At 33.8% G+C, this 12,671-nt stretch overlaps 2 protein-coding genes across 2 annotated transcripts; both read left to right on the forward strand.

Annotated features, from left to right (window-relative positions):
• Nucleotides 1–4,061: 4,061 nt before the first annotated feature.
• LOC133698665 (cardiolipin synthase (CMP-forming), mitochondrial) lies at nucleotides 4,062–7,313 on the forward strand. The gene is made up of 8 exons (XM_062121671.1): nucleotides 4,062–4,644; nucleotides 5,138–5,204; nucleotides 5,295–5,369; nucleotides 5,501–5,552; nucleotides 5,670–5,755; nucleotides 5,868–5,942; nucleotides 6,529–6,623; nucleotides 6,724–7,313. The coding sequence occupies exons 1-8, from the start codon at nucleotides 4,151–4,153 to the stop codon at nucleotides 6,815–6,817; spliced, it is 1,038 nt and encodes a 345-aa protein (XP_061977655.1). The 5' UTR covers nucleotides 4,062–4,150; the 3' UTR covers nucleotides 6,818–7,313.
• A 1,462-nt stretch (nucleotides 7,314–8,775) lies between these two features.
• LOC133698150 (derlin-2.2) lies at nucleotides 8,776–12,196 on the forward strand. Its single transcript, XM_062120984.1, has 6 exons — nucleotides 8,776–9,108; nucleotides 9,676–9,775; nucleotides 10,630–10,844; nucleotides 10,952–11,035; nucleotides 11,156–11,209; nucleotides 11,843–12,196. The coding sequence occupies exons 1-6, from the start codon at nucleotides 9,010–9,012 to the stop codon at nucleotides 12,023–12,025; spliced, it is 735 nt and encodes a 244-aa protein (XP_061976968.1). The 5' UTR covers nucleotides 8,776–9,009; the 3' UTR covers nucleotides 12,026–12,196.
• Nucleotides 12,197–12,671: the final 475 nt, after the last annotated feature.

The following is a 12,671-nucleotide window of genomic DNA, read 5'->3' on the forward strand; positions in this document are numbered from 1 at the left end:
CCCTTGAAAGAATTATTTTTTTCCATTCTGCAACAAGAGAAGAGACTCATTTCCTTCCCTCTCCTCCTGCCAAGTTGCTAACCCTTTTGTGTATTGCTAGGTACCTTGTTGGAGGTGAGAGGATTCAATCCCATCATGGAAAGCTATTTATGTATCCGTTAAACTAGATAGGAATTGAGTTCTTTTGGTAACAGCATTGTTAACTTTTACTGTAAAATTTAACACCAGAACCATTGGATTCTGCAATTGTTTGTTAGTCTAGTTGTCAGCCTCTTGCTTCCAACTAGTAATTGGTTTTCTTGGTTTCTTCTTAGCTAACTGTTAACCTACTCCCTCCTATAATTAGTACTTGCTCATGGCTTAAGATAAATACTGACAGGGCACCACCATGAAACCTGTTCATAAACCACTTTTTTTTAATTATTAAACTCACCCTGGTGAGGGTCAACCCGGCGAGCTGCTGGCTTGAGACCTGGCTTGGGTTGGGTTTTATGTTGAATTAGGTGGGAGTTGATCCAATTAAATATATTTGTCTTGGTTAAAACCTAGGGAGACTCGATTTTATTTTTTTTAAAAAAAACACAATTCAAAATAAGGTAGTGTTAACTTTTTTTAAATATATATATATATATATATCTTGAAAGAATTTTTTTGAATTAACTTGGATTAACTCAGTTATTGTCATCTAATCCATAACTCAAGTTTGGGTCATGGACAATACATGTTTTATAACTAATTCATTGTACAGAGAATAAGATTCCATTGACAATTATTACAAGAAAATATTAAGTACTTTCTAGTCGTCTCATGGTGAATCCACACATATAAATTAAATAGGATCCACCTTAAAATGATTATAGGACCCATCATTTTGTAAGCATGGACTCATAATGATCCGAGTTCTTACAATAATTTTTCAAAAATCCATGACCTATTGGAGTTTTATAAACTAGAAGAGGGTTGTTTTTCTAGTCTTTAACTAAGAATTGAAAAGGAAAAAGGGCACTGGCAGCAGCAGATTCTTTCCAAATATCTGTCTAGCTGTGGAAGTTGCTGACAGTAATAGTCTCAGTAGGATTCCTGGGTTCAGTCATAGAATCCTGAAGGATGATTTGAAGGACATGCAGGAGAGCTGCCATGCTTTCTGACCTCTCTAAGCTGGTAGTTATCTATCAGGCTTACATTTAAAGGAATGTTGTTGATAATTAGGATTGTGTTCCTATTCATGGAGCTGCTAATGCTTTCAACCTGCATGCTTCATCCATATATATATATATTCATGGAGCAGCGATACGATATTGATAGGTTAACTTCTGTAAGGTTTTAGTGCATCTGTAGTGCATTAGATGTTGACTACCAGATTGGAAGGTTAGCAAATATCATTCCTGATATGTCGAATGCCATGCCACCGTGTCATAGTTCTTACCATAGCTGTCAGATCCGACCTGGAGTCTGACAGAGAAAAAGGCCTGGATCGTTGGATCGTGGGGTCAACCCAGGTCAAACATTCGTAAATAGATTCCATATATCTTTACAAATCTATGAAATACAGTAACAATGTGGGATGCAAATTATAGTTACAGGGCAATATACACATTTCTCATACACCAGGAATTCTAGGAGGAGCTTCTGGTTTCTACAGGAAACCTTGAGAGCGCGTTCAGTAATAGAAAATGTTTTCCATTTTCCAACTCCAATTTTCATTCCCCTATGGAAAATTAGAAAACATTGTTCATTTCATTAATTATTTTCCATTATCAACCATAGGGACCAAATTGAACACATCTGAAACCACCAATACAAGCCATGTCATGAGCTTTAAACCCAAACCTATATGAGTTTTCCTCCAGCAGCTTTCATTGTCAAATGGCTTTTCTGCCAAAAACTGATGCCATCTTCTTTCTTTCCTGTAATAAATAGCCATTTCTTTCATTCTTTGTCAATTTGCCTAACATAATATACATTATGTTAGGCAAATTGGAGTGTTAATTACTTGAGGTTCTAACTCTTGCACATTTCCTTCTGTTACAGAGTTGACATGATGGATACTTTCTGTTGATGACAATGTAGCCTTTTCCTACTCAATCGGCCCCGCAAGAAACTCAAGTACAGTTACAACATCAGTCATCAAAGGTCTGGTGTCAGCTTCCTCTTGGAGACACATTGCTGCAATTGCTAGAGCTTGATATAGACTCTTTTGCTGGTAATTTCCTTCTAGCAATGGATCCGCCATAGCTGTAAATTTACTTCTGTCCTTGAACAGTGGTCCTCCCTGAAATATGGAAATGAGAATCAATCTTAAGGGCTGCACTCCCATTTACTCTTGAGGTTATAATCCTAACAAATTCCTCGAAGAAAAAAACATCATGAACATACCCAAAGCACTAGGTTCTGCTCCTCGGTTGGTCTTGACATGTCAATGACTCTCTTCCAGAAATTGTCTCCAGAAAAAAAACACAAAACTGTAGACATCAGACTTTGTTGTCAGCTGACCTGTTAATTGATATTCAGGAGCACAGTAGCCATATGTACCATCACCTTTGTAGACACATGATCCTTTCCTCCTGTCGGACCCTTGCCACGTGTTTTTTTTACATACTACGTATCTTGGATGTGAGCCAAGCCTAATAGAGTTGTTAATGAATACACACGTGTGGAGTGAAGACCGCTAAAAAGAAGTGCAATAATTCATCGACAACCACGCTCAACACTTCATGGAGTGAAGACCGCTAAAGAGAGGTGCAATTGTTCATCGACAACCACGCTCAACACTTCGTGGTATATTCATTCAACCATATTATTTTGTAAGTTATTATTTTCTTGAATTGAATATGATGATTTCTTTTTTAATTTTTAAGAGACATATAATAGTCGATTGAGGGAGAGATACGAGGACGATCCTTCGACCCACCCGGATTTTGATCCAGATTTATGGACGGAGGATGCATCATTTGGTGGACCCGATAAAAATCGGGTGTACGGACTTTTCAACACTACGACCGAGAACTTGCAGGAGGCCCATAGTGTTTTAACCATTGGGAGAATAAATATTCCCTTTTTTTTATCAAGTTTATCGGTTATACAATAGACTGGCCATATATAGAGATTGATCATGTATAGTGTGTTTTTTTTTTCCAAGCAAAATTGTTCTTTGTAGTTGATAAATTTGATTCATGAGATTTTGATAATAATATTGTAAAAGTTTAATTTTAATTAAGCTAGAATTTTATTATAAAATTTAAAAAGCTTTATTTTCTATAAAGTTAAATTTTCATAGCTATTTAAAATTAATGAAACCTTTAAATTAGACTTAAAAGTTATTCTTCGGAATTTGATATATTTTAGTAGTTAATTTTTTTATTTTTTTATTTTATAATTAATTTTTTAGTTTTTTTAAGACATTTTGTAATATTGGATTTTGATTATTGAGATAAAAAATTTAATAATAAGAATTTAATCAGGATTCTTGTGTTTAAAAACTTTTTACAAAATTTTTTATCTTTTTTATCTTTAATTTATTTTCTGCTAGATTTAGTTGTGTTAAAATTAAAAATATTTTCTAGATAATATAGAATAAGATGGTGAATCATTTTAGTAATGATGAATCAATAAATTCTATTTATAAAGATAAATTTAAGATGGAACGAATTTTTATTTATTAAATTTCGAATACATTTTTTAATTTATACCATGTGGGCGAATCTCGAGTATTTTTATTCTCCATTATTTTATTTCACAACTTACAATTGTTTTGTATAATTATGATTATAAATTATTTTTGTTCACAAAAAGATAAATTAATATAAATATATATACATAAAAAATTTTAAAATATTTTTTTTTATTGGTATATAAAATAATTTAAAATATTCATAAAAAATAATAGCATAACCAACAAAATTTTAAGAAACCTTTAAATTTTAAATCTTTAATTAATAAAAAAAGAAAATAACACCATGGGCCTAGGTCAAGCCCACCCAATTCCTTTCCTTAATCTCTCCCAAAGCCCACTAAACTTTCCACGCGCAGGACCTCAAACCCACACAAGTGTCCACTCATACCCACGAAACTAACACGTGTCCCGTCACCTTCACCCCTAAAACCCCAGCAGGAAAAAAAAAAACCCTAATTTCAAAATAAATTCCAATCAATGACGATTTACAGATCCATAAAAACCCTAATTTCAAAAGTCCCCAATTCAAACAAATCCAGATCTTTCTTTACAACAAATTCCACTATAATCCAATCACCATTCGCTCCCTTACATTACTACTACTGCTACTACCCTTCTTCTTCTTCTCCTCCTCCTAATCGATTCCTCTCTAAATGGATTTTCCTAAACGCACCGTTTCAAGGCCCTCTCTTTCTCTCTTCTCCTCCGTGGAAGCTTTTGCAGTCTTCGGCACCGCTTTATCTACGAGGAAACGCTATTGTTTTGAGGAAAGTCGAGGCCTTTAATTTGCATTTGTTAAAAAGTCGGGTCGGATCGGTTTATGTGGGTCAAGGCGTGTTGCCGAATCGGGTTGACCTGGTGAAGGAGGACGTGGATGACGGTGGTGATAAAGATGGGATTTTGGAGAGTTTTGTTAATTTGCCTAATTTTATCTCTATTAGCCGTTTGGTCTCTGGGCCTTTAATTGGATGGTATTTTTCTAATTTTTAAATTTCTTCAATTATACACACGCACACACTATGTTTATGGTCTGTTTGGTTACTGAGAAAATGAGAGAAGTGAATGGGAAAAAGTTGGGATTATCTTCAATTTTGAATTTTTTGAGTGATGTCACTGTGGTTAAATTTTTATTAAATTTTGAGGGTTTGTGATAAATTTAAAAGAATGATCTTTCATTCTAATTATGTATTCAAAGTTGGGAGTTACAGCTTATTAACAATTATGAATACAAAATTGTTTGTTTAATGCAGAAGAAGTAAATTTTGTTAGTATTATATTGGAAAATGAGTGCTAATGTTAAATGATCCGAATGAGCGTCTTTTTTGTAACCTAGCAGCTGTTTTTTATGTTTGGATTTCAATTCTCAGTGTTTCTGTTGTGTGGATGTTTTGTTATTTCATGATTATGCATTTTGTTTGTTATGATCTGGATTAGAGGGGTGATTAATTAATGGTTTTTATGCAGGATGATTACAAATGAAATGTATTCTTCTGCATTTGTGGCGTTGGCTATTGCTGGTGCAAGTGACTGGGTAATATTATCATGACAAATCGTTTTGCATTTTTTTTTTCAAAATAAAAAACTGAAAAATTAATATGTTGCTCTTTCTTAAAACCTGTAGCTAGATGGGTATGTCGCTAGGAAGATGAGCATTGATTCTGTTGTGGGTTCCTATCTTGATCCTCTTGCTGATAAGGTAGAGTGAATGCTTCATCTTCTTCAAAGCTTTAGTGTTGATTGTTGATAGCTAGTCACGGGTTGTTGTTGGAGTTTATTATAATCTGATAGGGGCTAATTTTGTTAAACTTTTTTCTTCACTTAACAAAGGTTCTTATCGGATCTGTTGCATTGGCAATGGTATATATGGATCTTCTACACCGTAAGTTGCCTTAATTTTAACCATATTTTGTAGAACTTGGAATTTATATGCAGATAGATAGTAAATGTGGCCGATGTATGGCTGTACAACTCATGTTATACTCTATGCCTTGTGAAGCTGGACTTGTCGGACTGGTAGTGTTGCGAGATGTTGCACTTGTCTGTGGAGCAGTTTATCATAGAGCTAGTAGTTTGGGTTGGAAGGTTGGTTGACTGACTTGTCATTTGTCCCTTTTTGTATTATTTTTTGCTTTAACCTGGTTATTTACTCCTTGGCCTAAAATTTTGCTTGATAGTTTCTTATTTCTTCTTCTAGTGGACTAGTTGGTATGACTTCTTCAATCTTGATGGGACCCGCCCAGAGAAGGTTGAGCCTCTCTTCATAAGCAAGGTATGGTTTGTAATTTTCAATTTGATTAGTTATGGCACCTGCAATGTGGTTTAAATATAAGTTTCTTTGATCCATTATTTTTTATTTTTTAAGCCATAAGATGATTTTAGTTGAACACTGAGTGTGGGTGATTGGAGAAATCCTTTGTGTATTTTTTTGATGATATGGTGACTTTTGCATTGAATCATTGAAACGAGGAACATTTTGAAGCAAAAGGTATGGTAAAGAATGAAGTCTCACTATGCTATTGCCCTGTATGAATTTAACAAACCTAGAGTAGATGCGTTATTGGAAATGTGTGAGGCTCTTGAAACCCTGAAGGAAACTGGTGGCAGTTGAGGGTGGAAAGCGCTGCATGCTATGATAATTACCTTTCAATTATGCCAAAATACTTTGTACTTAAAATCTGTTCTAATAATGATGTTAACAAGCATAGGAGCTATTTTTTTTTCCAGAATTGAACATTCTTCTTGGTCAAGAAGAAGAAGAAGAAATCTGGATGTTTTTATTTTTTGAGCAAGTAATTGATTTCATTTTGGTTAAAACCTTTTTGTGTCCACTAAGGAGGAGTCCTGGTTATTGACAGGTTAATACAGTTTTCCAGTTGGTTTTAGTTGCTGCAGCTCTCATTCAACCGGAGTTTGGAACCCAGGAAACTCTACCATACATAACATACTTGAGGTAATCCAGTCAACTTTTAATTTCATCCCGTGTATTGTTCTGCTCAACTACTGCAATAAATTATCATACATGACCTATTGTTCGCCACAATTTGATGCAGTTGGTTAGTGGCTGGCACAACGGTGGCTTCTACTGCTGCATATGGAGCAAAATACACAAGGAATAGACCTGCATTGCTTGCAAGGAAATCATAGTTTTTGTTTTCCCTGCTCTAACCTGAAAGTCAAGGAATGACCTTGAATTTGAGTTACCAAGCTGGTGCTGGCATTTGAAGCTTTTCAAGAGATACAAATGATATTCAGGGCCATCATTCCATGGTTGCAGATGAAAAGAAAAAGGTTAATCAGGGCCTTTTCAAAGTCGTATCCGATATGCCCCTATGGTATACATGAGCTGTGGTTTCTCCAACAGTTGCGATTGACAATGCTGTGAGTTTGGGGAGATATCAGCTTGTGAAGCAGTGGGAAATGGAAATCGTTCTGCTGATGAATATGTCAGCTTGAAAAATTATTTGATATAGAGAAGTTGTGATGGAACAAGAAAAAAAAATTCTTGTTAAATCAAGATGTAATAATGGAAATTCTTTTCATCTACTTAGTGTATTTTGTTCAAGCTTCTGTTGCCGCCAAGTTTCTGTGGACAAAACTCATACTTTTGAGGGATCAATCTACAGAACGGATGTTAATCTCCTGGACTGATATGGTAGAAACATCAGGCTAAGTTATGATGACATTAAAAGCAGATGGTGATTGAATATGTGATCATTTCTGGCTTTTTCAGGAGGAGGGTTGTCTCTGTAGCAACTGGCGATGGCAACACTGTCTAGGACAAAAGAAGGGTTGATGCAAACACTCAGATGACCTGATCTAAAGCCAGTGAAGACAAACATTCTCGGTAATATCCAGCTGAATCCAGACGGTAGACAGATAGGGATTTGGATGCATCCTCTCAAGGATCAATGAATCTTGTAACATGAAACCAAAATCAGTGAAAAGGGTATGACAATGTCCTCAAAGGTACTTAGAAATATCTGCATGTTGTCGCAAGAAGAGTGCACCTGTCCTCGTATCAAGCCTAGAGCTTCCATAGTTATCAACCTTACCCTGTCACGAAACGACATCATTTTTTTTAAAAAAAAAAAAACCTTAGATTTGATCTGGCCAAATGTCATTAGTTTAGCAATGTCAATTGAAATCTTTAAATTAATTTGAAATTAAACTCAACTAAGGACACGTTTAGGATAAGGTCGAGATCAACATATTATTATATGTTTGAGTCTTATTCTTAAATTGTTTGTAAATTTTTACTTATTATATGTTGGAAATAACAAGATGGTTGATGGTATTCAATTAAAAAAAAATACATGAGTTGTGATCTAAATAATAAAGATGTTTTGTTGTTTATATAAATAAAAACTCAATATTTAGCATGCAAAAGTCCAATAATCTTATGGTTTCAACAAGACATATGCCAATGTGTGTGTGTATTAATGTATTGAGATGCTATATCAATATCTCTATTTGCATGAAAAATAACATATTAACTTAGAGATAATAAAAATTATTTTTCAAAGTATTTTTAATTTAAAAATACATTAAAATATCATCCTTTTTATTTTTCAAATTTTATTTTTGATATTAATACATCAAAACAATTTAAAATATAAAAAATTATTAAAAAAAATTAAAATATTAAAAAAATATATTAAAAAAAACACAGCACAACCACATATTAAACAAATCTAAATTATTATTATCATTCTCCTCGTATTTTTAAAACTATCATTCCAAAATATTATATGCAATTTAGGATAAAAACACTTCATTTTAATTTTTAAGCCTCCTAATATGATTTTTTTAACATCAAATATTTTTTTAATTTTGGATTATGAGGATTAAGTTAAAAATTAAATGTTATTTACTATGATTAAATCCCATTTCCCTGTTACGATTGATGAGGATAATAAAATCCTATTAGTGATCCATCGATTTTTTTTTTATATATATATATATATAAAAAAAAAACCCTACCAAAATTTCATGAATTAAAAAAATAAAATAAGAAAACACTTTAATTGGGTCGTGCAAGCCACTCGCTTTCTAATTGTCCTATGAGAGTCACATCAATCAAGCAACGAACTTCATCTACATACATTATTATAGCCACCCTCTCTCTCCTGATATTGTAGTTTTCACCTCATCTTTGGTTTTTTCAGAAATCGAAAATACTCTCAATAATCGATCTTCAAAACCAACTTAGTCATTAGAAAATCGTTATTTCTCATCTGGGTCTCAAAAATCTTCAGCTGAAACATCATATAATAAGATAGTCTTAGAGGTTACTTGTATAATTATTGATTATAAATTGGTATTATTATAAAAGTATTATGGCTCAAGCAGTGGAGGATTGGTATAAGCAGATGCCAATAATCACTCGCTCTTATGTCACTGCTGCTGTTGTTACCACCATTGGTTGCTCTCTTGATGTATGCCTACCTTCTCTCACTTTTTCATTTTTTTATGTTTTTGGTTTTTGTTTAATAAATGGTTTTTTTTATTTGTTAGTTTTGGTTCTGATAAAATGGGTTTTCTTGTTTTTTTATAATTTCAAATGGGTTTGTTTTAATTTCCTGGATGGTAGCTTTCTTCTTGTTTTTTTTTCTTTGATTTTCAATGTGGGTTTTGTGTTTTTGCAAAAATTAAACATTTTTTTGAGTTATTCCTTTTAATTTTTGTTGATGGGTTTTATTGTTTTTGAATGATTTCAACTGGGTTTCTTTCAATTTTGTATTTAGTAGCTTTTCCCTTTTGATTTTCAATGTGAATATTGTGTGTTATTTTTTATTCTTAATTTTTGAAGGATGTTAAAATAATTAGTTTGGAATATAGTAGGTTGTGTTAGCTGTTGCTTTTGTTATTCACATCAACGACTAGGCTTAGGGAGTTAGATTGGTTCATTCTGGGTTTATTTTTATCCTGACATTTGTGATTTCGATGGTTTTGTAAAGGTGAAGGGACTGATTTATTTACTTTGGTTTGATTGTTTTGTGCAGATAATATCTCCGTCTAACCTTTACTTGAACCCCAGACTTGTGATGAAGAATTATGAGTTCTGGCGCCTCGTCACTAATTTCCTTTACTTCCGTAAAATGGGTGAGTTTTCATCTGAGTTTAATGGTGTTTACCATATCATAAATTTATGGAAGCTGTCAACTTTATTGTATGTGTTGAGTCATTCCTGTGCGCTGTGAATATGGGAGGCTTTCTAGCTTTGTCTAGCTCCACTGACAATCTGTGAACAGGTTCCTAGGTGTAGAGAAATATTTGCTTTCACTTTGCTTCGCTATTATAAGAATGCTGTGAATTTGGATTTTCATATCTACATATCTATAAACAAAGATGTAGATGTATTGTGAATAGAAGAGTCATTGTAAACTTTGGTTGAACAAGGTCATTGTAAGCATGCCCGTGTTTTTCCTGGTGAAAGTTATGACATTTGCACCTCTTACAGCATCTGATATCCAAGCTCTAACTGCCTATCTTCTTTGAGCAAAAATTAGCATTCAAGAGAAGATACTTCATTGAAATGCTATTGATTTTTGTTTTCCGGTCTGAGTCTTGATCAGTTTAGGGAAAGGAATTATTAAATTGTAGCTGTTATCCTCCTACAAAGAAAACCTGAGTTGTTATGCATTAGGCATTACTTTTAATTCCTAAAATTGAATCGAGCACTTCTAATATACCACACTAAACTGCTGTTTCATGTCTGATCTAGCCTGTTTGCGTAGTTGATTATACTTGATTTCATGAATTTTTCTCTATAAAAGATCTTACATCCTGAGATGCTTTTTAGTTGAAAGTTCTGTCTTCATTTTTCTCTTTGTCAAATTCCTTGGTCACAATAAAGATTGGATTATAAGTTCTGACTGCATATGATATACTTGTGTGATAGAGTTATTTCTCTGTCATCTATGTGTCATTCTTAATGTTCTTCTTCATGATACCAGACTTGGACTTTATGTTCCACATGTTCTTTCTTGCTCGATATTGCAAACTTCTTGAAGAGAACTCTTTTAGGGGAAGGACTGCAGATTTCTTTTACATGCTCTTGTTTGGTGCCACTGTTTTGACTAGCATTGTCATAGTTGGAGGAAACATACCCTATCTGTCAGAATCTTTTGCAAAAATCATATTCCTGAGCAATTCATTGACATTCATGATGGTTAGTTACTTTCTTCTTGTTTGCATTCAAGTATCTTTTGTAGTAACTCCTTTTTGAGCAAGCTTTACCCCTTTTTTTTTTTTTTTTTGTCTTTTTCATCAATACAGGTTTATGTTTGGAGCAAGCAAAACCCTTTTATCCACATGAGTTTCTTGGGCATCTTTACTTTCACAGCAGCTTACCTTCCATGGGTGAGTAAGCTTCTACCGATGCTGCATGTGATATTTTTTTAACCTAGTCATATAATTTTGTCTCATAATGATGACATGTACTTCTGCCTGCCATACATTTGTAAATCTTGTTTACTCCAGGTTCTCTTGGGATTCTCTGTCCTTGTTGGTGCCAGTGCTTGGGTGGATCTACTGGTGTGTTTTCTGTGCTAAATATTCTTTTTAATTCCATTTTGGGCTTTTTATATTAAATTCATGTTAGCAAATTCTTGACCATGTGTGCCAGGGAAGTATGCTAGTGGCTACAATAAAGTTTGCATGATTGGAACTTTATTGTAGTTTTTGTTTCAACATACCCTGGATGTTCTGTCACGAGCATTCAAGTTTCGCAGAAACCTGAATACTGATTAGGAGTGCCTCATTGTCCCCATCATTACCCAAAAAATGAAAAGAAAAGGGAAACACTAATACTGATCATAATTTTGTGCTGTTTGCTGAAACAAGGCATGTTGTGTAACTATAATCTCAGTCATCATTCCCTTGATGTTTGCTTGATGTGGTGAGGGATCAGGGGCTTCCACGTTTATCCAGTCATGTTAAACTTACAAGGTCAAGGAGTATTTTTTAACACTAATCTAGTTGTGAAGTATTTTTGAACTCTAATCTAGTCGTGGAGCCATTAGAACGTGTGGCTACTCTAGGATTATATTATGTCATGTAAAGCTCCTCCCGACTTTGATGTCACATTACATTTTCCTTTAATCTGGCTACTTTTGTCATATAAATCTCTTGATTTGCTTTGTTTAATTATTACATTTTCTGATTCAGGGGATGATAGCGGGTCATGCTTACTACTTTCTTGAAGATGTATATCCACGGATGACAGGTCGTCGGCCCTTACGAACACCAGGATTCATCAAATCAATGTTTGCAGATGAGGCTGTTGTGGTGGCACGGCCAGTAAACATCAGATTTGCCCCTCCACCTGCAGAAGAACTTCACCAAGATTGATCAGGTACACAGGAATTATAGGGTGATGAATGGCGGCCTGCCCTTAAAAGTAGATGGAAGTATGGTTAGACGTAGTTCTTCATGTAAGACACGTCTTCAATTCAGAGATTAACTATGTAAATGACACTGCTTCTAGCTAATTAATATAGTATTTTCTTCTTCTTTTGTGCATTTCATGTCCCAATCAAATACACAGCAAGATCGTTTTTCTTAGATTTTCATGATTCCTGATCATTTATCATAGAAGTGATCGTACATTTCCTGGTTCAATTAAACTTTTGGTATCCAGTGGGATTGACTGTAGTGAATGGAAAAGGAAATGCTGACACGGATAACGGCAAATGCTATTTGCTCTATGTCATGGGTTGTATTAATTTTTTTGTTGAACAAAGAAAATATTAAAATATTAAGGTTGTAATATATTGGGTTATGATTTTTAAAAATCGACACCATAGCATATTAAATCAATATAAGTCAATTGGTTAACTCCTTAAATTTCTGATGTACTTAATGAAAACTCTGATAATTTTATAAAAGAGCAAATTGATATAAATTTTCATTATCCCTTGGCTCGATCCTCATTTGGGTATTAAAGCTCTTGACATCATTTATCTCTATCATTTCAGCATTCATGCACATCTCTTCA

The sequence above is a fragment of the Populus nigra genome, chromosome 7 (genome assembly GCF_951802175.1).
Source record: "Populus nigra chromosome 7, ddPopNigr1.1, whole genome shotgun sequence".
Classification (NCBI taxonomy): Eukaryota; Viridiplantae; Streptophyta; class Magnoliopsida; order Malpighiales; family Salicaceae; genus Populus; species Populus nigra.

Bases quoted from the DNA above. Each gene is read 5' to 3' on its own strand.
- LOC133698665 (XM_062121671.1), top strand. From the start codon at position 4,151: ATGACGATTTACAGATCCATAAAAACCCTAATTTCAAAAGTCCCCAAT. The intron at 5,370-5,500 runs GTAGAGTGAATG...CACTTAACAAAG, and splicing joins TTGATCCTCTTGCTGATAAG to GTTCTTATCGGATCTGTTGC. The intron at 6,624-6,723 runs GTAATCCAGTCA...AATTTGATGCAG, and splicing joins CCATACATAACATACTTGAG to TTGGTTAGTGGCTGGCACAA.
- LOC133698150 (XM_062120984.1), top strand. From the start codon at position 9,010: ATGGCTCAAGCAGTGGAGGATTGGTATAAGCAGATGCCAATAATCACT. The intron at 9,109-9,675 runs GTATGCCTACCT...TGTTTTGTGCAG, and splicing joins CCATTGGTTGCTCTCTTGAT to ATAATATCTCCGTCTAACCT. The intron at 11,210-11,842 runs GTGTGTTTTCTG...TTTCTGATTCAG, and splicing joins GTGCTTGGGTGGATCTACTG to GGGATGATAGCGGGTCATGC.